General features: G+C 41.2%; 1 protein-coding gene across 1 annotated transcript in view; it reads right to left on the bottom strand.

Moving 5' to 3' along the window:
* Positions 1-27,442, bottom strand: part of L3mbtl4 (L3MBTL histone methyl-lysine binding protein 4) — a 211,680-nt gene that overhangs the window by 43,301 nt on the left and 140,937 nt on the right. Inside the window, exon 12 of the mRNA XM_059278761.1 lies at positions 9,239-9,341. Within this exon, the coding sequence (XP_059134744.1) occupies positions 9,239-9,341 (103 nt within the window). The remainder of the gene's footprint in view (positions 1-9,238; positions 9,342-27,442) is intronic.

The following is a 27,442-nucleotide window of genomic DNA, read 5'->3' as shown; positions in this document are numbered from 1 at the left end:
GTCTAGCAAACAGACAGAAGAAAAGTACAGCTCTAAGATTACCAATGCTGTTGCTCCCTGCTTCCTTCTGAGAATTGATCTGTGCTCCTAAGAGACAGGATGTGGGTTGAGAGAAGAGAAAGAAGAAGAAAAGAAGAAAGAATGCAATGCCAAATTTAGTCAACCTTGCTAGGCACATTCAGTTAAGAAGCAATCTCCAGGGATCTATCCATGGCTGGCTGTCTACCCAGCACAGGGATCCTGTCCCCATACTGGTGTATATAGGCCCTAGGAATCAAACTCAGGTCCTTAGTGATGGAGCTAACTCCTCAACCTCTAGCAAATATATTTGAACATTTTATATAAATACATACATACATACATACATACATACGTGTGTGTGTGTGTGTGTGTGTGTGTGTGTGTGTGTGTAATTTTGGCACTCTTAATATGGGACAAGGTAGAACTTGGGGGTAGTGAAACGAATTAGTCATTTCTAATTGATATAAAATTTACAACACAAAGACAGTGATCTTGACACCGATGTACCAAAAAACATAAAGTCCTATTGTGTGCCTAAAGAGTTTTTAACAATATGAGAAAGTACTGTCTTAAAAAAAATTAGTAACAGAAGTAAAAGTCAAATATTCTGTCTGATAACCAAGATATGAAAAAAAGTGATGTACATACATATAATAAAAAGAGGAAAGGAAAAACTAAGTTCATTTAAGGCACATAAATTGGTATTTGGGTTATCAGAGGTTATTTTTACTTAATTAAAATATTTACTATTAATATATTGATGTATGCCAAGGCATGCTGCGGAGTCAGTTCTCCCCTTCTTCTTTTGGGATGTTCAAAGGATTGAATCCAGCCTTAAGCAGCAAACACCTTCACCCACTGAGTCTTCTTGCCTGCTTCCTGGGGTTACTTATAAATACTTCTTTGTGTTCTCCAAATTTTTAATTTTGCCCATGAAATGAAAATTCTAATATTAACTATGGACTTCAAATTTAAGACAATGTATATTCACTCTATTTCTTATTTTTTTAATTCTTTGATAGTTTCATACATGTATGTGACAAATTTGAGTCCTTTTTACCCTGGTCCCTAGTCTCCTCCTGCTGCTGCTGCTGCTGCTGCTGCTGCTGCTGCTGCTGGAAGCTTTCTTCTTATCAGCAAACCCTCTCCTGTGTCCATGTCTTTATCATTTATGTGAGACCAGTGAGTTTAGATAGAATTGCATATATGAGCACAAGGAGGTTATGTACTGGAACATGGGCAATTTATCAGTGGCTACCCCCTCTTTTCCCTAGCTACCATTAACTGCCCGTAGTCTCTTGGGGAAAGATGGCATCTCATGAGCCCTTCCCTCTTCCATAATGAATGTTGGTGGGCCTGTCTTGTGCAGGTCTTGTATGGGTCACCAGAGTTACAATGAGTTAATTGGTACACTGGCCCTGTCATGCCCACAACTCTGGCTCAGCTGTCATATACTTTCTATCTCCTTTTCCATGATGTTCCCAGAATCTTGAGATAAGAAGGGTGCTGTGGGATAATGCTTTTGTACACTGGTTAAATAAAATACTGATTGGCCAGTAGCCAGGCAGGAAGTATAGGCAGGATAAGCAGACAAGGAGAATTCTGGGAAGAGGAAGGCTGAGGGAGGAGACGCCAGTCCGCCATCTAGGGAGCAGCATGTAATGGCACACAGGTAAAGCCATGGAACACATGGCAACATATAGATTAACAGAATGGGCTGAGTCTAAGTGTAAGAGCTAGTCAGTAGTTAGCCTGAGCTGATGGCCAAGCAGTTTTAATTAATATAGGCCTCTGAGTGGCTGCAGACCAGACAGGATAAAGGAAAACTTTCAGCTACAGAAGGATAGGTATGTGATATAAATTTTCCATTTAGGACCAAGAACTCCACAGTTTTTTTCCCTACTCCCTTTGACCACATCTCTGTATTAACCAGTAGCCAGGGAAATAAGAAGTGTCTCTAAGACAGGCTGAGAGCTACATTAATCCCTGGTTGCTATTTTTAATTTTAAGACAGTGGATTTTCTTTATTTTTGTTTAACTGTGATTTGGGTTTTCAAGGAGATCTTAATCTTCTTAGTTGAGTATCAGTGTTTTCACACACACACATACACACACACACACACCACCACCACCACCACCAAAGCCATGCTTGCTTTCATCACACTAAGCATACAGTTCCTGTATCCGGTAATTCACGTGACTTGGAATGTTGCACTTAATAAAATCTTCAGAATGTGTCATAATGTACTGCTTTTGCTACAGAACCAAGCACTTCACATGCAATCCCCATCTTTAAAAACTGAAAACATTGAACTCCCACATAATTACTCCACATTTCATAAAGTCAAACTTATACATTAGCCTTGGTGAATTTTACAGAAATAAATAGAAGTAATATGAGGACCCATAGCTGACCTTTTGTTACACTATCAATGCTTTTACAAAAATTGGGTAATTAATCATGTCATTTTGAGAATTGAAAGTATTCTTTAAAGTCAAATACTTTTTTTCCATCTGCCTGTTGGGGGAAAATTGCACTGGCAAGTTTATTTTTAAATTCTACTCAGTACAGTTTCACTATGTGGTAGCACAGCGTCAAGGACAATGGCTAGCCAATGACAGGAAGCCAGACAAATGTGGTTACATGGCAATCAGTCGCTCTCTTGGCACAAGAAAACTTTAACTAAAGGTGGCAATGAATTAAGGACTGTTCATCTGACCCCAAGGCCACACTTTGAGACCCCATTTCAATAAGCCCTTGTAAATTCTCACAAGTTACAGAGACAAATAAAATGGCATGGGTATTTTATAAGCTCTTTTACTTCTGATCTCCATGAGGAGAGTTCTCCTGTGGGGAGATGAAGGAACTACAAAGAGGTAGGAATGTAATCATAAACAATTAGGTTAATTATCATGGGCAATAAAAACAGTTTAGAATGAGAATAAAAGTATGATAAAGAGGAAACTGAGTGTATCCTTTTCCTTTTACTATAATTTCTTTTATTTTTCTCCTCAACAAACTAATAAATGGGTGAAGTGTAGGGATGCGTACAGGTAGATCACAAGAAAGGAGACTATGGCAGAACGGAAGGATCAAGAGAATGGCGGAAACTGAAGAGGAGGTTTCTGGAGTCAGAAGTCGGTGCGGGGAGGCGGCCGCAGGACACACTAGGAAATGAAGTAGACAGGGTCTTTCCCCAGTGTGTCCGGCCAGCGCCAAGTCACCCTTCCAGAGCCCATTCATGAGTCCACAGCACACCCAAGAACTTCTGGTCGGCTTTCTGAGACCCTACTTTCAGGAGTGAACACAGAGAAAGACCACCAGGATCTGAGAAATGCCCTTGATACATGATGGGGAGGAAGCCAAGTAAGTTCACACACACACACACACACACACACACACACACACACACACACACATACACACACACACACAGAGACAGACAGACAGACAGACAGACATTGCTGAGGAAAAGAATCAATGCATGAGGCAAGGGAAGACCCACAATCCATCAAATGAGACCAACACTCAACTAAGAAACTAATCAGACAACAATGGATCCCCAGAAACGGATAGATCCTGAGTAAAACTGCAGGCTTCAACTTCAGGATTAACTGTTGCAGAAGCTAACCAAGAGACAAGGTCTTTAAAGCCAGGTGAGAGAATTTCAAGTATCATTCCAGGAACAAACATAATAGAAGAAGTAAATTGAAAAGAAAAAAAGAAAAGAGTATCACTAAAGTGATCTTACCAGAGCATTTCCCAGAAGTAAAAGATGTGGGCTTGAAACAATGGTGAGATTAAAACAATAGGAGAAAAGAGGCCCATTTCAGAGCACTGAGGATAAAAGATGTGACTTGTGCAGAAGGTAGTTAGAGGAAATGGCTGTCGGGAGGGTCCAGTCTTTCTGGTGGACTTATGCTTGAATGACAGCTGACTTCTCAACAATGAAAAAGTAAGAGAACATGGCACCAGACCCTCAACATAATGAAGTAAAAAGAGTTCTGAGTGAAATCTACCTGACCAAGGCTGAAAGAAAAAAATGAGGATAATTTAGTTACACACACTCACACACACACACACACACACACACTTTCTCTCTCTCTCTCTCTCTCTCTCTCTCTCTCACACACACACACACACACACACACACACACACACACACACACACACACCCCTGGGAGGCTAAACAAAGCAGGGAAAAAAATCCCAAATTCCAGGCTCAGATTACGACTGAAGGAGAAGGTTACACATCCCTGTAATCTCAACACAGGAAAATTGAGTCCAAGGCCAGATTGGGACACATAACTATATAGACTGGTCTATATGCTCCATTGCTTCCTCTACAAACAAATAGACATACAATTCATGTTTGTTGTAACTTCTTATGAATGCTAACACCACCCTTTCTAATGGCCAAGAGGTATTTACTAGATAGATGGAAATTGAAGCCAAGATGAGTGGGGCATACTGATCCATACTACATAGTGAGAGGTCAGAGCATCTGACTTGGACATTCAATCCAGCCTAATCTAAATATGAACACCTGTGGGTGTGCATGCACACGCACACACACACACACACACACACACACACACACACACACACACACACACATCTGAAGTGATTTCATCTTCAGATTTGAGCTGACAAAGTTACTCCATGTAAACTCCATCTGGAGGCTGACCTGTGATCTCACTGCATGAGGAACACTCAAAATCACCTCGAGGAAATAAAACCCCACTTCTGAGCAGCAGGTGTCCCCTTGTGTTTCTGCAACACATTAGCCATGTGTGCCTTGCATTCCACCCACCTGCAACGTGCCAGAGGCCCCCACGCCATAGGGCTCCCTAGCTATCTGTGTGAAGAATGTAATTATTCATTCCTCAATAAATTACCTTTGCATCTTTTTATGACACAGCAGTAGATCAAGTCTCCAAGACTATTCTATTTATTTAGGAAAAAAAACCCCACATTTTTCTAGTTCATCCTGGATCTTGACTCAAAAATTAAGTTTTTAGATGGCTATCTTTAAATATTTTTATGTTAACAGATATGACTACTTCATTCTCTCCACTATGCAAATTCATTCAAATAAAATGTAAATTGCATGATAATTGTGTGCCAAAAGTCCCATTTTCTCACAGATAGAACTGATGCAGTTTCTTCCAAATAATGGCTTATATTCTACATAAGCTTCAAATAGTCTTGAATTCTGCTGTTAACCCCTTGACTACTTTAACAAAAGTGAAAATAGAGCCAACTGAAATCTGTCTAGAAAGGGCCTGCAGGGGTCTGCCTGCCTGATTGGTTGACATGACAGATTATTTTCAAAAGTCTTCAGTGGTATCTTGATGTCACTGTTCTTGTCCGCTGAATAAAATGAGACACTGACAATTCGTTTAACTCATTTAAAGAGACTGTCACTTCCTTTCAAAATACTAGCCCTTCAATATAAGAACTGGAAATTCTGACACAGTTAGGTAAAAACCATAAGCACTAACTGTGTGTTCTTCCCAGCCTGGGAGGCTCTCAGGGAAACAGGGCTGTACTGCCACTGTCCTTGCAGCAGTAGACCTGGGCGACTTCATACTTCCCCAGGCTTCAGAAGCAGGGACAGGGGATGCTTTATACTGGCTGTGGTAGTTTAAGTGGGAACGGTCCCCATAGACTGTATGTTTGAATAATTGGTTCCCAGCTGGTGGAATTGTTTGGAAAGGATTAAAAGGTGTGGCCTTGTTGGAGGACATGTATTGCTGGTGGTGGGCTTTGAGATTTCAAAAGACTCCTGTCATTCCCCAGGTCTCTGTCTCTCTCTGTCTCTCTGTGTCTCTGTGTCTCTGTGTCTCTGTGTCTCTGTGTCTCTCTCTCTCCCCCTATCTGCTACTTGTGATCGTAAGGTGAGCCTAAAGATGTTCCTACCACAATGCTTTTGCTCTACCATCATGGGCACTAACCCTCTGCAAGTATAAGCCCAAATTAAATACTTTCTTTTATAAGTTGCCTAGGTCATGGTGTTTCATCACAATAATAAAAATGAAACTTAAACACAGGCCTGGAGTGAAACTGATTGGGGGGTCTGTTTTTGGTTTTCCTTTTTTCTTTTTCTTTGACTATAATAATAATTGCCTAATAATCTTTGGAATAAGATTGCAAGAGGCATCTTGCAGAATGATGCCTTTTGGTTTTAAAAATAAATCTATGTCAAGAGAAAAAAGTTCTTCTGTTTAGAATATATAAGCTTTTTTTCCTTTAAATTTGTCAGGAATGATTCAAGCCACAGTTGATGCTGAAGTATATCTGGGTGTGAAGAGCAGGGATGCTTTAAAATCCTCATCTGCTGCTTTCCATCTTTTTGACTATAGGAACAAAGTTCATGATAATCCCTTTGGGTGAGAGATGGAATATTTTTAACAGGCTTGTGCATGTGGATATGTGGATATGTGTGTGCATTGGGATAGACACCTTCAGACAGGAAGTGAAGAGTGGTACTTTTACACTTTCAGAATTATGTAAGGTTTAGGCCACAATAATACAAAGAATGTGGAAACACACTCCAGGACTAGAGACGACACAACAAATCTTATTCAGTTAATTACAAGACAACGTAAATATATTCTCAAATTATACAGAAAGTCAATTGGTTAAATAATTAAAGTCAGAGAAGAGATGTCCAGTGTGACCTAGAGCTTGCCACATCACCTGAGGTCCCCACTCTTCAATGACTGCCTTCCTACAGTCTACACAACTCCACTGGGCAACATGGCCTCATTTATCAGTATAAAATGCTGTTAAATAGAAGTAAGGCTATAGGATTTCTGTTCAAACCTAAGTTTGGATTTTTATTTACATTATGTATTTACTTAAATGCCTTAGTACTTAGTAAGCATGTAAGGGTAAAAAAAAAATCTAATTCTTAAAATTTTATCTTTTCTGAAATTAAAGATAAACTAATTCCAGATGTCCATTTCTGATTCTCTGGGATTGGGAAGCTTTCTCACACCTTGTCTTTATTTACACAAGTCCCTTCTGTGTCATAACCAGCTCTACAGCTGGACAAGAGCCAACCAAACAGCCCTAAGCATATGTGGGTTTGGGAGGGGGGACATTCTCTCATGCCTCCCAACTCACTAACCATGTCCATTTGTTGGCATTGTCATACATCTACCGTGGGCTTTTCCCCTCTCTAGGCTTCACTCCTCTTTATTCTACATTCTAGTTTGTGCAATCCAACCTTGAACGACTATTTGGTGGATAGAACACATCAGACATACTCATGCTAATGATTAAACAACACAAATAAGAGCAGTGAGTAGGCTGTTTCTAACACATTGGGTTAGTGAAAACTTCTAAAACAGGGAAAGCATGCCCACTGTGGCACTGGCTTCTTCAGAATCCAGCCAGAAAAGGTGAGCCAGTGACACACACCGCTGGAAGAAGTGGAGAACATGGGGGACACTGCTGGGCAGAGAGCTCCAAGACCTTCCAGGGAGCCTGCTGGGCAGGGAGCTGCAAGACCTTCCAGGGAGCCTGCTGGGCAGGGAGCTGCAAAACCTTCCAGGGAGCCCAAGCTCCACAGGAGGGTGTCCTCTGAGAGCTTTGTGGGAAGAACTAGCTGCAACATTATGACTTAGTTACATTGGAGGACAATGACCCTAGTTGTAAAGGAAGAACTAAGAAAACCCTGTCACTTAGAAAATTCCACAAAGAAGGCAGAATACTACATGAGATTCCTTTGAGTGTGTCAAATGGAACGCTGTGGTGGTGTAACTGTCTTACACAAAAGTTGTTGGAGACAATAGCCACAGATGACCACTGAGTACTTGAAATACAGAGATGATATTTTCATATTATTTAATCTTAATTAATTTAAATTGAAACAGACTCATGGGGCTAGGGAATACCAGATTGGAATTTGGAGCTCAGAGTACACATAAACACACTCACACATGCACACACACACACACACACACACACACACACACACACACACACTTTGCATACAAGTACATACATAGGCACACTTGCACACATACATGCACATCACACACACACACACACACTTTGCATACAAGTACATACATAGGCACACTTGTGTACATGCATGCATCACACACACACACACACACACTCACTCTCTCTCTCTCTCTCTCTCTCTCTCTCTCTCTCTCTCTCTCTCTCTAATTAAGATTCTCTGTAGCCACATCTGATAAAGTCTGAAAAGTAGCTCCAACATCCACAGAGGCCTCCCCCAATTCAGACAACCCTCCTAATTCTGCACCAGCCTCTTGCCTTTGCCAGCCATGTTTGACCTTCACTGATTTTCCTTTCCCCCCACAGAACATTGAGACATTTCAATAGATCCAGTTCTGCTCATAACCCCACAGATGTCCACAAGCCACCAAGGTGTCTGCATGCATTTGGTTCCTTTCTTTTCAATGGGCATGCTGCATGTCTGCACACATAACACTGACATATGGGTCGTTATGCGGCATGTTTCCCACTATTTCTTCTAGGTATACTTGCATTGATTACCTTGGAAGGACTCTGGGCATTGCCTGCTCAGACTGCCATTCCCTGACAAAGCAAGGGTTTCTTGTGTTACATTTAAATTTTAATTGCTGTGTGAGCAAACAATTTCTTACTTCACATGTTCCATGACTTACTCCTTTCTCTTCATGCTTATTGTTGATGTTTGTATTTGGAAAATTTAATATCGGTTCTTTTCAGTTTTAATTTATGGGCTCTTACTAGATCGTTAATATGAATAACTCATCTACGCATAACTTTACAAACTACTGGAGACAGAAACAATAGCAAAGATTTACGAAGTTATTTGCATACATTTCTTTATAAGTACCATTTACTCTGCATTCTTTTAAACACCTAAAACTTGAAAATAATTTCGTTCTCATTTAATATTTTTTAATAGAATCATCTATCCTCCATATGAATAAAAAGGAGGGGGAAAACTTAAAAATAAACAGAAAACAGGAGAGAAAAGTTTCTGGAATTTTCTAGGAGAAAAACTTGGCAGGTATGGAGATGGTTCAGAACAAGAGCAAGACACAGGTAGGGCAAGTACATCAGAAAGGCACAGTGATGGGGGTATGTGGCAGCAGGCTGTGAGACACATTTACAATGTTACATACAGCTGCTGGTCTGCACAATGCTCTCTTTCATCCCTAAAATGATTTAAGTAAGGAAAATCTTTACCTGTGGTGTCCTGCATAACGTGGGCCACGGATATGGCCTATTCCTCGGCACCCAGGAGTCGGACATACAGCTTGACCTGGAAGGATTTTCACGTCATGTGCCCCTTCAGGAAGTAAAAGAACATAGATTGAAAACTCTTGCTGAAAAAGAATTGGAAAGCCTAAAAGATGCAAATGATGTTAACTGAGACTTTACAAGTTAAAACAAATTGTCACCCAAAACACAGAGTACTGTGACGATTTATAAAAAATGATGTGGCAGAGCCTATAATGGCTGTCTGCAGCATGGCTAGCATCAGAGACAGGAGAATGAACAGGCATTGTGGAACTTTTTAAAAAAGCAGATATGAGAATGCTCACTTTTTTTTAGAGATTAGTAATGGCAAAAGCTACACAGCCACAAACTGATGACTAAGTTCCATAAATGTCCACAACCAAGCCAGTGAGTGGGGATGCAGAGTAGAGCCCAGCACCTTCTCCCTGGCCAAGCTCCTCAATGTGGCTGTGAAGACAAGGCAAAGAAAAAACCAACTTCATACTTCACCTCTCTCCCTTTCTCTCCCTCTTTTAGTAACACTGTGCTGTACTATTGGACTGCACTCAACTCGCCAGGCCTGAGATGACTTATGATAACACCCAAATAAGATGGCCTCTAAAGATGAACAGGGCTAAATCCCCAAGCTCAGCTCTGTATTTGTGCTCACAAGCATCCATCTACACCTGGACATGCACACTCACACACACACACACACACACACACACACACACACACACACACACAGCTCATGGAATGTTCCATCTTACTTCCTCGTACTAATCTAAGAGGTATCTCTCTTCAACACTAGGCTTTCCTCCCCACTCCCAGCTCTCACACTTCTACTTCAGGCTCAACAAGCTTCCAGCTCCCCTCACCACACTTGGTGTGGACCAGGATTTTCTCGTCTCCTACCTCTAATGTCTTCTGGATGTGTGTAAAGACACTCTCCCCACAGCCCTCTTCAGGAGGTACTTCTCTGGGTACCCATGTGAGAGAAGTCAGTGCTGCTTACCCTTCCAGTGTCACTCAGAGACCTCCTGACCCTCATATTCCCAGACCACTCTCACCAATCTGCTTCTGTCACTCTGTCACTCAGGGAAGACTGACATCCAAATCACCGAGGTTCACTTGATTCTGTTTCCAACAGCTGGCCCAGCTAAGCTCAAAGCCTACCAGGACTTCCTGTCCATGTGTACAGCCCCACTACTCCAATCACTAACCTCAACTCCAGTGTCTTCTTCCCTGAGCCACCCGGCTGCACAGCGTGGACCTTGTTGGGACTACTTTGTCCCCCACTCACTGAAACGGCAGTCCAGCTGATGATAAAAGCATATCCCTTTAGTCAGCTCGCTCAGGAGTCCCAACTGCTGCTGCTGTTTTCAACATCAGTAGATTTTCCAGGCCATCTACTTTCCCCCCTCAGTTCCCTCTCACCAGAAGGCACTCGCTCATCTAACTCAGGACCTAGCTGCCATTCTTTGATACTCACTGCAAATAACTGAAGCTCTTTGACATCAGATCACACCTAGCTATGGGAAGGGGAACCTTGGATCCACTCAGTCAGACTGTTCCCCAAGTGTTTTTACATAACTACATCCTCCTGAGGGGGAGGGGGCAATAATCATGCATGGTGCTGACTGTGCAAAATCCTTCACTCACGGCCAGGCTCTGGCTCTCAGTGGTAGAGCTTACCTGCTGCCAACTGAGAAAACAGGGACCAGTGGGCAGGAACTGTCCTCTTCTGCCTCTGTCCTCATGGCCACTTCCCTCCCCCCTTTCTGCTGCAATGCAGGGAGCATTTGCTTCTCTTCACAGCAAATTCCCCACCATTTTTTGTGTGGATTCACAGTCTCATTCTTCAGGGTCGTTAGACTATTACATTGAATTCAAACACAATCCAGCTTTATACATTATATAAAGGAAAATAAAAACAAAAGCAATAGACCTCATAGTCCTCTCTCTTCATGGCTATTCACTTTCCCCCTTCACAGACAGATGCCTCAGAGTGACCTCTGTTGCTCTCTGTACTTCACTATTCAACCCATATTAACCTATCCTCCTTGGTCATGGATATTCTCAACACAGGAAACCTATTTCAACTATAAATGAAACCATTTGTTAGATGTCTATTTATTTTGTTAGATTAGAGGCTGTTTTGACTCTGTGAAGCCAATATCTAGCCTGACACTTAACTGGCCCTCAGTAAGTGGTTATAAATGAATGGGGGTGGGTAACAACCTAGAATTCTTCCTGTTAGGTGCTCACAGGCTAGAAAGAGGCTTACCTGTAACCGAAAACTCACAGCACAGAGTGATTATATTGCATGAAAATACTAAGCAAGGCTGGGTCTCATGCCTGGTACTATTCAAACAAATTTAAACATCCCAAACATTTTCATTCTATTTACCAGACCATAGAAAACTGTGTCTTAGATACTCCTTGACTTTAAAACAACCTGAAGGACAAATAGACAAAAACAGGAACTGTCTCATCTCTGGCAAGGCATAGATCTTAGGTACACAGCAAGGGCTTGCCTAGTTCTTGCCTCAAGGTTGCCCGAGGTAAAACCCCTAGTAAAAAGCTGCTGCTCCCAGGAAATAGTTCTTAAAAACAAACAAATAAAAACTAACTTTTAAACAAACCAGAGGGTCTGATGCTTAAAAATTATTAAGTCCTTAATTAAGAAATGTGCTTCGATCATATTTAGTAAATAAAGAGATCTAACTTATCATAGTGAATAGAGGGATATGTAAGAGAAGAAACAGTGAGAATACACACAAGGCTTCTTTCCATCTTCAGGACATCTCAGAGGTCAAAACCAAGCAAACAGAAAACATTTCCGTCATCCCAGATGCAGCTCAGTGGATAACACATCATACACAGGAAATGCAACTTAATATTATTTTCTGTGATATTCTTACACCCTGGATTAAGTTATAGTTTAGAGTGATATTTTTAATAATTGCCCAGATGTTTTTGTTTCCAATCCCCGAAGGGCACCATATTACTCTCCTTGTGAGAATTGCAAGGAGAGGCATGGCCTGGATGATTTGGAGGAGGGTTATCACATTAAGACCACAGCGAAAGATAAAACAAAGTCAGAGTGAAGAAGAACATGAAATAAAAATGCATTGAACCTCTGGGTGGTGGTGGCGGCATATACCTTTAATTCCAGCCCTTGAGAGGCAGAGACAGGTGGATCTCAGTGAGTTTGAGGCCAGCCTGGTATACAAAGTGAGTTCTAGGACAGCCAGGGCTACACAGAGAAACCCTGTCACAAAAAAAAAAAAAGAAAGAAAAAAAATGCATTGAGCCTAGCAACTTCCCCACTGAGGGTCAACTCCGTGGAGAAGTAGACAGAGAGTCATCTGTCAGGGGAAAATAAAAACCTGCAAATTCTGTAACAATTTTCATCACTGACTCTATGATAAAAGTACCTATGATGTGTTTTTTTTCCATAAAATGATAATTTTGCCAAGAATATCTCACTGGTAATTGGATATTTAGAAGTATAAGTCTTTAGCCAAGTTTTCTCTGCTCTAAATTGTTTCTCCAGGGAGATGGTCCCAGGCCTTGTCACCCTTTCCTGGAGTTACCTTCCTACTTTGCTTTGCTGCCTTCCTGGCTGGCTTTGTTGGAGTGATAAATCTCCATATCTAACTTGTTTCCATGGTGTCTCTGGCAGCCATTCACACAGTGGCTGGTATAGGGCAGCAACTCTCTAAGTGTGACTTATCAATAAGTACTGACAGTAACAACTGCAGTGATGATCCACAGTGCTGGCTGGGTAGCACTTACTATAGTGCTGTGAATAATCATAACTTGATCCTCATTCAGTTCCAGCCTCGGAAGCCAGTCTCTGTCCCCCTAACTACTATGAGCCACTTGCCACGTCATGCAACACGAACAGCTTCTGATTTACTAGAAATCTAAGGTGGAAAGTTCCCTCAGGCAGGAACAAACTGAACAGCCAGGGTAATTTTGCAAAGATGAACAGAAAACATTTGTACAAAACTGAAGATGTCCTAAGGATCGGGATACCCCTTCATCCTGCAATGAGATAAAATGGGACCCCCAAGTTTCAGACACTCCGTGGTCACCACGATACTCAGGCTGCCTACCCCATATTCACACTCCCCTTCTTGGCTAACTTTTATTCAAGGTAGCCATGTGCCCACCTTTTGGCTTTCCTACAGGCAGACATGGTCATTTGTCATTTCTGTCAGTAGGACCTATACGAAGGGTGAAGGGGAGGCGGCCATTGCTTTCCTGTAGGAAGATGTGAACTCCGTGAGGCGACAAACACAAGGACAAGTGCAAAAGCGTTGAGGAAGGAGGGACTGAGACACAACTTTGGCCCAGAACATTGACAGCCTTGGACCCACCACCAGAGATTGGAGAGTACAAACAGCCCTTTTTGAATAAACGTCTGCAAACAGATTCTACAGTTCAAGCCACTGAAAAAATATTAAGTTAAAGTAGCAACTCTGTTGTTTTTCTCTCTTTGTTAAAACCAAGCAATTTCCCTTTTTATATAAAAAAAAAAGGGTTAGAGCCATTACCACATAAACATGATATGATGGAAGCAATCAAAGCAGAATCAGGAATCTAGATTGTACTGATTGCTAGGAAATGGGAAAGGGAACTGTCCTGTATTTCCAATTGCCCTTCTTGGTGTCTGAGTGATATAATCCACTTCGCTATAATCCACTCTGAAAAGGCTGGGCTTAGCAACCAGAATGGGTCAGAGACTAGGGCCATCCTCCCCACACCCCAAAACTGGCCACAGCTTCCTCTCAGAAGGCCACTTGCTTGGATGTACAGAAAACCCAGAACAGAGTGATGTTAACTCTGAGGACAACAAATGAACTCAGTTCATTTAAATGCACATCAGTCCAGATAGAGCTTGGCTAGTATTAGAGAATAAGGACCAGGATGCAGCATCCTTATCCTTTTATCACCACTGATGACTCATTGCTGAAACTGCATGCACTTAACCTAATTCCTTCAGCAACTTTTTGTAAAAACACAGCATTAGTACTCAGAGGTGACACCCGGTAGAGGATACACAAACACTGCTGTTTGGAAAGGTAGGCAGATTTAAATGTCATTGATAACACACAAGTGAGGATACTTTATCCCTTCTTGTTTTAAAAATAAGGATAATTGTGGAGGTTTTCTTTGTTCACTTTAAGAAAGATCATGCATGTGTTATTTGTCCCCCAGTATTCCACATTCTCAGGATATGTCACCAACCAAACAGAAAGGCCTGGTCCTCTTGGAGCTTAACTTCTGTTGTCATAAATACAATAAACAATCAGGTCAAAGGGTGGACATGATGCCGGACGGAGAAGGTGGCATGCAGGCACTTATGGGAGAGCAAGGAAGAGAAGGTGACACTGGAGGTGGGGTTGTACCTTAAGGCAGAGCAGCCAAGATCCTGCAGTTGGTAAGAAAGTGAGCCATGATGAAACCACAGAGTTCCTGAGGCACCAGGACAGAAAAGAGGGCGGTGAGTGGTGATGTGGTCGAGATGGAGTCTTCCTTCTATTCTGGGATGGACTGGACAGACTGGAAGTGCCACATGAAAAAGGAGTGGATGAGAACATACCCACTGAGCTCCACCCACTTCCTCTACTGGACCAGACTTGCATAGGCTTTCAGTAACCTGGCCAGCAGCAAGCTCCAAAGAGGCAAGGCGTATGAGGCAGAGTGGATACTGCTGGTCCAAGGGATGAGATGGGATTCCTGGAGAGTTCATACCAACAGATGAAAGTCTCAGGACCACAAACTGAAAATGCTTACAGGTGGATGCAGAAAGGGGACAGAAAGGAGGCTGAGAGGGAGGCCAGGGAAGAAAGGAGACCCAGGGGAAAACACCGGAGAATCACAGAGGCAGTGCCGAGAGAGAGCCCCTAGACATCCCACCAGCTCCAGGGTTTGGCAAAAGAATGATTTCATGAAAGATGTGAAGGAGAGTGGTGGGGGAGAGGAGAAGTTGAGTTTGAGAATTTTGTTTCAGGATTTCTTATATAGGAGGTGGGATGAAAATAATCACAAAAAGTGGGCTTATTGTCAAAATATTATTATTATTTTCTTGTCAGAGCGATGATAGTTCTTTAGTGGAGAATAATATTAGAAAAGCCCCAGATGTAAGAGGAACAACCTAGGACAAGGACAGCGTGTGCATGTGCGAGGAGAGCTGCCACATCCTTTGTGGGTACAATAAAAATCTCCACCGTACCTCCTCTAATCTCAGAAAAGGCAGTGAGGTCAACAGTGAAGCAAGGGAAGGCGAGGAGAAAAATACACTACAACTAGAACTAGACTTGATAAAACAGGACATTCGTGTATGCAAGTCCTTTTTTTTTTTCTTTTTTTTTCTTTTTTGTTTTGGTTTTTCGAGACAGGGTTTCTCTGTGTAGCTTTGCGCCTTTCCTGGAACTCACTTGGTAGTCCAGGCTGGCCTCGAACTCACAGAGATCCGCCTGGTTCTGCCTCCCAAGTGCTGGGATTAAAGGCATGCACCACCACCACCCGGCTCCTTTTTTTTTTCAAGTAATTAAAGTGATATAGCCTTTATTTGAAATTAGAAACAGTTAAGCTAGATGCTGCTTTTTTTTTAAACCCGCTGTATCTAAGATATTTACTTGTAGTTTGCAAAGTTTTAATGAAATAATTATCACTCAATGTGGGAGAATGCAAGTAATAAGCATTATCTATCAAACTGAAATTATAATTCAACCATACTATTCTCTCCTGACTAATGAAATCAGAGGTGACCAATGCCTACTGTACTAGAATAATTTCTCGAGCAGAAGGAAGTTGAGTGACCAAAGCCATATTTGCTTATCTTAAAGTTTCTAAATGTCACGTTTTGATATGCATATAAAATGGGAAAATAATGGTTTAGTGGAACTGCAAAAAGAAATTTTAAAAAATTCCCTAAAATGTAAATTTTGTATTTCCTTGATAATCTAGAAAAAAAAAGCCCTTGGAAAGGTAATCTAAGAGTCCTTGTAGCACAGGAAAACATTCAGAACTGTGACAATCCTGAGGACCAGAGCCTGCAACAGTGATCTCTCACATAGCAAAGGGAAGGAAAATGCATAAACATGATTTCCCAAAAGTCCCTTCTACAGACCCGATGGAACTTCCTAGCATCTAAGGCAAAAAGAGGAACCTCGGGCTTTATTTATTATTTAGAAGGAGTAAAATGCCACCTTTGTAATGAAGAACAGGCAAATATTTTCTTAACAAAATTATAAAGTATATTTATCATACATTAAGCTATACACAAATGATTAATTACACAAGGCTCCCTGAAAAAATTTGATGTGGTGGATAAATAAGGGCACTGAACTTTGATGTTAAATGAAATGTACCTGAATGAACCTCTTAGACTGGGCTGTTCACTTCAGGGGCAGAACACTATAGACAATGCACATGCAAATGTGTGTGTGTGTGTGTGTGTGTGTGTGTGTGTGTGTATGTGTGTGTGTGTGTGTGTGTGTGTGCTTGTGTGTGTGTTTGTATGTGTGTGTGTGTGTTTGTATGTGTGTGTGTTTGTATGTGTGTGTGTGTGTGTGTGTGTGTGTGTAACTGACATATAAATGTAATGACATTAAAGAGTAAAGATTACGGATTGAATTGGAGACATTTCTCCATTCAAATATACCACGATATTTCAAAGTAAAGAATTTATACTGCAATATCTTTAACTAAATACACAAAATTATGCTTTTGTTATTAGAGAAGAGTATAGGCCTTCAGGGAAATGTTTCTAAACCCTTCAAAAAGCCAGGAGGAAGGCTCTGCTGTACAGCTGGGCAGACTTGAGTGGTTTACTTGTGCCAGTTCCTTACAGACAGGGCTCTGCTCTACCCATCGCATGTGTGCTTTTCAAATACTTCTTCCCTTTCTGCAGAAAGGTTGCCTCATGGTCATCTTCCTCGTCTGCAGAAACTTTCTTACTAGATTGCCCCACTAGTTTGTTTTTACTTTTGTTACCTGTGTTGTGAAATCCAGAAGCTTGCTGTTAAAATTGATGCCAGAACCAGGCACACAGCATGCCCAAGTTCCTAACACAAGGGAGATTAACGAAGAGGACTTGCCAAGGTCAATGCCAGCTGGGTCTGTGTAGTGAGTTCCAGGCCAGGCCAGGTGCATAGATATAGCTTGTCTCAAAGCAAAGCCACAAACAAACGAACAAACAGACCAATGTCAAGGATCTGTTTCCCTATGCTTTCTTCTACAAGGTTTGCAGCTTTAAGTATTAACACTTGAGCTGTTAATATATTTCAAGTTAATTTATGCATATAATATAAGGGTCTAACTTAATTTTTCTCCATGTGGAAAAGTTTCTGATGGAATTCCCCCTCTCTGTATAAGTATGTACATATAATACGATATGTATATATACATATACATACAGACATACACAATCAACAAAGAGATACTATCTTATCCCTTTCAGTCTGGATGTCTTTGATTTCTCATCCTCCACTGATTTCTCTGGCTATGTCTTTGAGCAATATGTTGAATAAAAGTGTTGACTGCAGGTCATCTTTTTTTGTTCAAATCTCAGTATGATCTTAGCTGTGGGCTCGTCATAATGGTTATATTATGTTAAGGACCTCTCATTCTATATCTAGTTCATTAAGAGTATTTTTGCAATTGAAGTATGTTGAATTTTGTCAGAAGCATTTTCTGTATCTACTGACATAATCACCTGGTGCCTATCCTTCATTCATAAAGTCCCAAAGTTATTGATTTGCCTATGTTGAACCCATTCTTGAATCTCAGGGATAAATCTTACTTAAATGAGCTATTGGATTCAGGGTTTTTTGTTTGTTTGTTTGTTTGCTGTTTGTTTGTTTGTTTTTTGAGACAGGGTTTCTCTGCATAGCTTTGCGCCTTTCCTGGAACTCGCTTTGTAGACCAGGCTGGCCTCAAACTCACAGATATCCACCTGCCTCTGCCTCCCAAGTGCTGGGATTAAAGGCATGTGCCACTATCGCCCAGCTCAAGGTGTTTTTTTTTTGTTGTTGTTGTTGTTTTTTATGTTGTTGTTTCTTTGGGATTTTTTTTTGCCATTTTGTAAAGATGTTTTACATTTTTGTCTATCGGGAATTATTGGGCCACAAATTTCTTTTCATTTCTTTCCTTTTGTCCAGCTTCAGCATCAGGATGAGTCTGGCCTTGTAAGATGAGTTTGGAAGTGTTGTCTCCATTTCAATTGTATATATTATATAGATTTATATACAATATACAATGTATATGTGTGCATATGTATGTGGATATATATTATATGTAGATATGTAATGTATATAAATACACACACATACAAAATGGCATACGGACTGCCATTAGTTCCTTTTATTCTTGGTAGAACTTACAATTCATCTGTGAAACCATCCAATCCTGGGCTTTCTTCACTGGGAACTTTTTATAAATGATTCAATCTCCTTATTTATTATTAGTATGCTCAGATTCTATATTTTCTCATGATTTAGTTTCGGTGGATTGGCTCCCTCTACAAATTTATCATGTAATTGTTCATGGTTGCTCCTTACAGCCCTTTATATCTCTGTGCTATCAACTTGAATGTATTCCAATCAAAGGCTTACCTTTTTATTTTTTCAGTTAAAGAAAAACAACTCTTAGCTTCTTTGATCTTCTTTCATTCTGGGCCATTTGTCATTTAGTTCTCTGATATTTATGTCCTTTCCATTGACTTCTGGCCTAGTTTATTCTTCTTTTGATATTTATTCATCTTTTGAAAGTTCCTTGAGGTGTAAACTCAAATTGCTTATTCCAAGTCCTCCTTTTCCCCTGATATATTCATTTTTATAAACTGCCCTCCTCACACTGCTGTTTTGGTGCATCCTATAAGTTTTTGTTTCCTATGTTTACATTTTAGCTTGTCTTGAGATACTTTCACTGACTTCTTTATCTCTTCTTTGACCCATTGGTCCGGAAAATTATGTCAGTTTTCCAAAGTACCTTGCCATTATTAATTTCTAGTTTTATACTACTGCAGTAAGAAAAGATACTAAAAATTATTTTAATCTTCTTAATCTTTTAAACATTTGATTTGAGGTCCAACATAGGATGGATGCTACAGAGTGTTCTGTGTGCACTTATGATATAGCCTGCAGCTGTAGAATAGAATGTTCTATATACGCTCAATAGGACTTGGTCTATAGTGTTATTCCAATACAATGCTCCCTTGTTGACTTTCTATTTGGATGAGTCTATCCAGACAGACAGTGAAACACTACTATTATGTTTGTGTGTGTGTATGTGTGTGTGTGTGTGGGGGGGTGCGCGTGTGTGTGCTTATTTGTCCCTGCATTTATTTTAATATTTATTTATATAATATTCAAAATTACTATACATTTATATACATACAATTTCTCCTCAACCATATGTAGCTTTAAAAATAGCAGGTGTGTTCACACACGTTAAGGTGATTAAATATCTGAATGCAATCTAATTGAGTTTCCACATATGTGCAAGCTCAAGTGTACACAAGCAAATATGTGTACACATGTACAACATAAAAACACACACACTCACACACACAAAGAGAGGGACAGATAACGAGCTATTAAATAGGTCCAGGTTTGAGTGGATTCTATTGAGCCATGGAAGCCAGAGATGTTCACATTCTTCCTCAGTTTCAAATGTTTTTCAAGTATGAACAGTCTCCTGAACTTCTGATGTGCTGGTGTGTTGAGGTGTGTGAGCTTGCCTGTAGTCTGCCTCTCAGCTCTTCTGATGATATCACCTTATCCTCAAGCACACCCATGGTCTAGTGTGATGGCTGGAAGCAGCCCACTCTGCCGAGCTTGCTGAGATGTGCTTCCCACTGACTGTGACTAGACATGCTTTGGTAGCACTTGCTGAATTTAGAACCTAACACTGGGAGAAGCTGTGGAGTCGCAGCTTAGTCTGGTTTATTGGATTCTTTTTTTCTGGCTGTTGGTATTGTCATACCATTTGGTGGGAGGTTACATAAAAGATTCCTCTTCTATTCTAATGACTTCCATCACAAGACAAGTACATTGCAATAAAAAAAGGGAATGATGACTTCAAAGTAAATGATGGAAGATGTTCCTGTCAATCTAGGAAACATAAACTGCACATTAAAGAATGAAAACTTACATAACCACATTTCTTTTATTCTGCTTTACAATTTGTTAGGACAATAAAAGCTTTTAATGTGCAGAAAAACAGCAGCAGCACTAAGGAGAGTGGGGAGGGTCTAAGGGGGCTAATGTCTTGTAGGAGAGGAGCCACAGTGCAGAATGAGGGATACGTTCTTAGCAGCTGTATCTCACCCCCACCACTGCCATAATGACCTTCACCTCTTTGGCACTTACAGAAATAATCCTGCATATAGAAAAACTGTGTGAAGGTCTGAGTGCAAGCAAGCATAGCAACATTGTTCAGAATGCCATCAGATGTGTGAGTGACAGCAGGAGCCTGAACTGCTGGGGTCAAGTCTAGTGGGTCCTATCAGAAATGGTCAAGTGGCTATGGCTGTTCAGAGTAGTTCTGATTTTGTAAACACAACAACCCTGTGAGTGTCTCAGGGAATGTATCTCAATGGCTATCACTGATGGATGGACAGCTACCCGAAGTTACCACCCCAAAGACCTATGTGATAAGTATCTCATTTCTAATGAGTATCAAAGCATACTTGAAAAAAGTAAGTCGAAAGCTCAGAGTTCCTAACTATGCCACACAATTTTCAAAGTTTGCCTCTCCCCAGTGTTCTCTGGATCCTAGGTTTGTATAGTTTCAACTTCCTCATTCTTTTTACTTAAAATGTCGAGTGAACAAAACTCATCACCATCATACAGTTCTTTTCCATATGAAGAACATAATGTTTCTTCTCATTAAAATATTTGGTTCTGTTTATCCCTATGGGTCATTTCAGGGTACCTCCATTTGTAAAACAAACTGTCAAGCACTACTGACTTTTTCTAATACTACAGAAAACAAATGAACCAAAGGTTTTGCAGGAGATTAAACACCACTCAGCTTGCCTTGAAAGTGACCCTGGGAGTTGCTCTCTCCTGCTTCCCATCCTCCCAGTTGTGAGAGAAGACACTCCAGTCACCGAGAGGACATGGTTTTGTTTGTTTTGTTTTACGTCAGCACTAAATATTAATATGGGCAGCAGTCAAAAAGGCCATACAATCTTCTTTGTGTCTCAGACAGTCATGGAAGTGCCAGGCTGGGCAACAGTGTGTGGTCATGAGAGAGAGGGGACTCATTATCCTCTTAATCCATGGTTTCCTGGGGGCAGAAATCGTGTCCCATGGGAATTCGTATGTTCTAGAGATGCAGTCAATACAGTAGATACATAAAGTTTATCCATCCAACAATAGCCTGCCTCCTTGAGTGGAGTCACCAGCAGCCAGTCAATGGCTCTACCCAGGAGGCTTCTGTTATTTCCCTGTAGGGGTATGATCCCTGCTCAAGCCTCACTCCTTTTCCCTGGAAGGTATTATACTTTCTTAAGATTAAAAGTCTCCCAGAGAAATCCTGAGAGATCTGCTGCCTAACTCAAGACCTTGTGTGTCTGTAAGGCCATGGCCAGAGGTAAGCCATAACTGGAGCAGGGTGCAAATGTGTGAGGCCTTAATGTCCTCCCACCCACTTCATGACTTTCAGAGGTCGGTGACTATTCTGTTTTCAACACTGGCAGAGTTGGTCTGTACATGGGATAACCAAGGATATCCCACCAGCGCCTCTGTACCACTAACAGAGACTGAGAGGGGAGTCATCCAGCTGTGGGGAGGAAGCCCTCTGCCAGATCATTCTGAGCCAGCACTAGGAACCCAGCACCACATTTAGAACAAAGCGAATTCTGCCCTCACACTTCCAGAAGGCAGACACTGGATAAGCCCTTTACCAGGGAACATTTCAAAGAGATAATATCATTAAGACTGTAAGCACATTTTGAAATGTATTATTTTTTCTTGATAAGTCTATCATGTAAATCTGTAATTAGGGACTTCTAAAATAGCTAACTTTTTAAAGCACAATATGCCGTAATTGTCTATTAAGTCAATGAGTACTCGGGGACTCTTAAAGCTGCTGATTACTTTCTTGCTGTGTTTTGGAAGAACAAGTACTTCCAAAAAGATTCCTTCCACCATTCTCTTTAAAATAGAGCAGGTTTGAAAATGCTGATACCTGGCTAGGTCAGCAATTCTTCCGTTTCTATAGGAATGGTCTCCTCTATCACACTGATTGTCTCCTACATGGTCTGTACTCAGAATGCCTTCTATCTTATAACCTAAGCAAATTTTTATCTAATTGAATGAAACTTTTCTATTCTTCAGATTCCCAAATGCTCTCTAGAGAAAGCTTTATTAATTGTTCATTTCTAAATGAACTGTCAGTATTTTATCTCACTTAACAGGACACACAATGGACTAGACCATATGGTATATTTTCAAGTCATTCTGTCAATCTTATACATCTGCAGTGAAATGAACCAAAGCTGAATCTTCTATCAAGCTATGTTCTATGATGTTCATTTGTGTTTAATAGCTAAACTGATTAGCCCTGTTCCCCATGTCCTTAACATAAATGGCAGAGGCTGGATGTATTATCATTATTGGGCATGTTGGTATTCTACTAGTATACACTTTGATTTCCTAATGATATTTCATTGCATTGGCTTTGTAATCAAGCTTTGTAATTACTTCCAAATATAAATCAAACAGAAGCTAAAGAAAGAACAATGACAAAATTATTTAGGCACACAAACCAGTTAGGAAATCTCAATGTTCTGCCTGCCAGCTTCCCAGCCGTGAAAATGTTCTCTCTCAGTTGTGGGGGATGCCTGGTCCTTGTCTCTCCTAGGAGGCCCTGATTAGACAACTCCATAGCCACAGCTGAAAAGTCACCCCACTGAAGGCAGATGTGAAAGCCCACACTGGTAATCCTAGCACTTGGGGGACTGAGACAGGAGGACCACAAGTTTGCACCAATCTTGAGCATCATCTAAAGCTCTGTTCAAAGAAAATAAAGTTGAGGAAGAAGAGACAGAGAGGAGGGAAAAAGGAAGAAGGCTGAAAGAGAGAACACAAGATGGCCTCTAAGACCAAAGTCTTAGGCACAGTGATTATTCAACTCTTAAATGAGATACAGGCATCCATTTGGGGATGCTAGGCCACAGGAAAATACTGGCACAACACTCACTGTCTCCCACTCCAGAAGTGATGGTGTATCCAGGAAGCCTTTCTAAGAAGACACACTTGAGGGAATTCTTAAAATGAGAATGACGTTAGACATAGAAGATAGAAAAGATGGTACAACCAAAGGCTGTGGGGTAGCTTGTGTTCAAAAAACTGAAACAACACACAAGATGTGGACGGAGAAAAGAGGGTCAGAGGCGTGTACTTCCACACTGATCTCTTCTCACATCACCCTCCTCCACTCTCCTATTTATCTCTCTTGGTGCTGGCATTAAAGTGGGCACCTATTTACAACCACAAAGGCCCTAAACGAGCTTGGTAAACTCATTTCCTTTGGTGATCTGTTTCACTTGGCATTGGGGTAGCTTTATGTCTCTAAGAAAAGACCCCACCTGGCTCCATCCATATGCAGCAGGCTGTTGGACAATAGATGAGCCTGTGACCCTCATGTTGCTTTGGCACAGCCAAGGGGGCTATGGAGGGTTCCCAGAAGTTCCAATATGCCTCAGAAAGAAGACAGACAGTTCCTGAGACATAATAGGTGAGCAGTCTGGGACCAAGTGGAAAGGTCTCATAGAGAGCTACATAGGGACTGGAGTGGACAGTTAGGGTCATTCTTTGTGGGGGGCCACCTTGAGGCATAACTACAGAGGATTGCCCAAAGGCCTCTCAAGGACTCCTCTTCATGGGATGGAAGAGCTTAGACATTTCCTTAGAAAAAGCCCCTGGCCTTTGAGCTGCTAGCAAACCCACCCTTCCATCAGATCTGGCTTCTAACTCTTTCATCAGCTAAATAACCCATTTCCTGCTCTCTCTGTGTGTGTGTGTGTGTGTGTGTGTGTGTGTGTGTGTGTGTGTGTGTGTGAGAGAGAGAGAGAGAGAGAGAGAGAGAGAGAGAGAGAGAGAGAGAGAGAGAGAGAGAGAGAGAGAGAGTTGGGGGGAGTAGAGAAGAAAGAGACTTAGCTGTTTAAAAAGGATTCAGGAGGGCAGGGTAAGAAGTCTGGTCTAACCACAGCCAGTCACCAATCTGCAAGTCAGTTCCCTAACTTCTAGATTGAATAAGCATATGAGAACTGATAATTTTATATTCTTCATTCCTATCTTTGGTAACTCTCAAGGACAAAGTACCCTTTCTAGGTTGACTGACATTTTTCTGAGAAGATGGATCAAGTAATCTCTCCTGTGTCTATGCAATCTTATGCTCAAATTAGGAGAGGAACTTTGTTTTTTTCTATATGGAAATGTAAGAAATAAGAGGCACACCTTAGCTGATGTGGTGGCCTCTCACACAGAATGCTCCAGAACATTTCTTGAGGCTCTTCATGGAGGGAATAGCACCATTATGACAGTATGTACTCCACCATACCATTTCACATTCCACAAGCTCTTGTCATGGTGTGTGGGCTCTTTATCACTTCAGCACAAATACTTTATGTGCACGCTGATGAGAACATTTGATAGTTGCCAGGTGGTAGCCCACATCTGGATGTAGTTAAAGGAACTGATTTTCCCTTCTCCACTGTACCTTTTAGACTGACTGGGTCTCATCACATTTTTATTGTCTGTTTTTATTCTGATCTGAATACACTACAAAGAAGTTTCATATCATTATATTTTATTTTGTTTAAGTTTGATTTGTGAGAGAGGACTTTGTTGTTGTTGCCTGGTTCTTTTTTTTTTTTTTTTTAAGATTTTTGGTTGTGAAATTGCATGTGTGTTTGTGTATGTGCAAGTGAGTGCAGGTGTCTGTAGAGCTGCAGCAACAGGTGACCCTGAGCCATGCACCAGGACACTGGATTGCAAAGGAGTTCCTTCCTTGTCAGTGCCCAAATGTTAGATAAGGTTAGCGCCAAGTCCAAGAAACAGACAACACAGAAGAGAAGGAGTCAGAGCACAGACTGGGAAGAGAGGTATCAGGAGGCCTAAGGAAGGGTCACTGTCTGCATCACAAATATAGAAAGGGGACTGAGGCATGCATGTCTGTGGGGGAGAGGTTGCCTTGCATTTGCAGAACACTGGGCAGGGAACAGGAGGGGATGAGGGGACAGAGAAGGAGGAGATGGGAGGAGAGGGCTCAGGTGAAGACTGATTCTGCCCATTTTATCTGATAACTAGAAACTTTTGAACAAATAGATGGGGGTAATTTTATTTGACTCCACATCCATAATATATTCTGATTTTTTTTTTAATTTAAAAAGTAGCCAAGCTAGTTCTTAGCTGAATTTGCTTTAGAGCATTTGCTTATCAGATGCCTGAACCAATAGTTAATTCTAAATGCTTTGAATTGTCCTAAATGTTAATCGATATCCACTCAATGATTGGCAAATACTTTCTGCACAGTACAATTGTAACGAGTATGCAGGAGGAAAACACACCTTGCTAATTTTCTGAGCCAATGAAAAATGCTGAAGAGGCCTGTGCCTTGTGTCCTAGCTTGGTTCTCGCTGGTTGTCAGGTAAAATGAAAGCTGAAGATTATGTTTATTCTCCCCAAACTGCAAGGCTCAGGGGTAAAGTAGCTTGTTCAAAGTCAGTCAGAAATCTAAACCCAAAGCTGTCAGGTTTTGAAGTCTAGCATCTTATTTCTAAAACTTGGCTAATTTTTAGTACAAGAAATGCTGGACACACGGTTTTCCAATGGAATCCAATGGAATTGGTAATCTGTGTGTCAATAATGAATGATGTAGTGTATAAATGAGGTTTATTTGAGGAACTACAGTATGAAATGTGGCTAGGGTTACAGCTTCCAAACTATGATATTAAAATGTTGTCAAAAGGCAACCCTAGGATCTGAGGAGATGACACAGTATGTAATGTGCTTGTCTTGCAAGCATGAGGATATGAATTTAGTTCTCAGGACTCACATAAAGAAGCATAGCATGGTGGGAGATATCCCAGCACTGGGGAAGAGGAAACAGGTGGATCCCTGAAGATTACTACCTAGCGAGTCTAACTTACTTGATGAATTCCAGGCTGGTGAGAGATTTTCCGTCTCAAAAACGAAGCTAAATAGAATCTGAACAAAAACAGCTACTGATATGTATACACACTCACACACACCAATACACATAAACACACACACACACACACACACACACACACACACACACTAACTAACTAAAAGGCAGTCCTGGGTGTCCCTGGATCCTCTGTGAACCACACTTTTGGGACATGTAGAACAAGTATTATAGAACTCTATGTTGGACATGGCCAGCAGAATACCTTTAGCCCATGAGAAAGAAACTGAATCAACACTAGACAGTCGTCCCCCAGATGACAAACTGGGCAAAGCCAGATTCTGGAAAGAGACATTGACTTGGGTTCCAAGCAGTACAGGCAGGACACTGGGAAGGACTACAGGTGGGGGGGTGGGGTGGGCGGTGTGACATTTGCAGTCACACTTGGGAAGATGGGATGAGAATACGTGACAGAGCTTTCCAAGTGACTCTAGTGTAGGGTTACTCTTGAAGGATTACTCAACTCCTGCCTGAGGGAAGCAGCCTCTGTGACAGGACCCACATCTGTGACATGGGCACCCATGGGTATGGAAGACACCAGGGAGCCTTGCAAGGACCTCCGAGGGCACGTACTCTATCTTGGCTCACTTTCTGCAATGAGATTAAATGACACTGGCAAAATGAAAACAAAGAAGACTATCATTTATTTAGACAGTTTTAAAATTTTAATAAATTCTCATAAAATGTGAATGGGAACCAAGGAGTTCAAATTTTGCTTGTTCCTGGACTATTTGCCCCTTGAGAGGTTGTCTTTTGTCCAAATGTATCCTTCTGAACTCAGCCACTTCCTACAGGTCCCTACAGGCCTAACCCAAGAGCATACTTCTCAATCTTTAAGACATAAGCACCTCAGGTTTAATATTCACTAAAGGCAGGCAGCTACATGGCTTTCTTTTTTCCATTTCGTTCATTCAGAAAGTATAGCTACTT

The sequence above is a fragment of the Peromyscus eremicus genome, chromosome 13 (genome assembly GCF_949786415.1).
Source record: "Peromyscus eremicus chromosome 13, PerEre_H2_v1, whole genome shotgun sequence".
Lineage (NCBI taxonomy): Eukaryota > Metazoa > Chordata > Mammalia > Rodentia > Cricetidae > Peromyscus > Peromyscus eremicus.
This window is presented reverse-complemented; position numbering and strand designations above follow the sequence as displayed.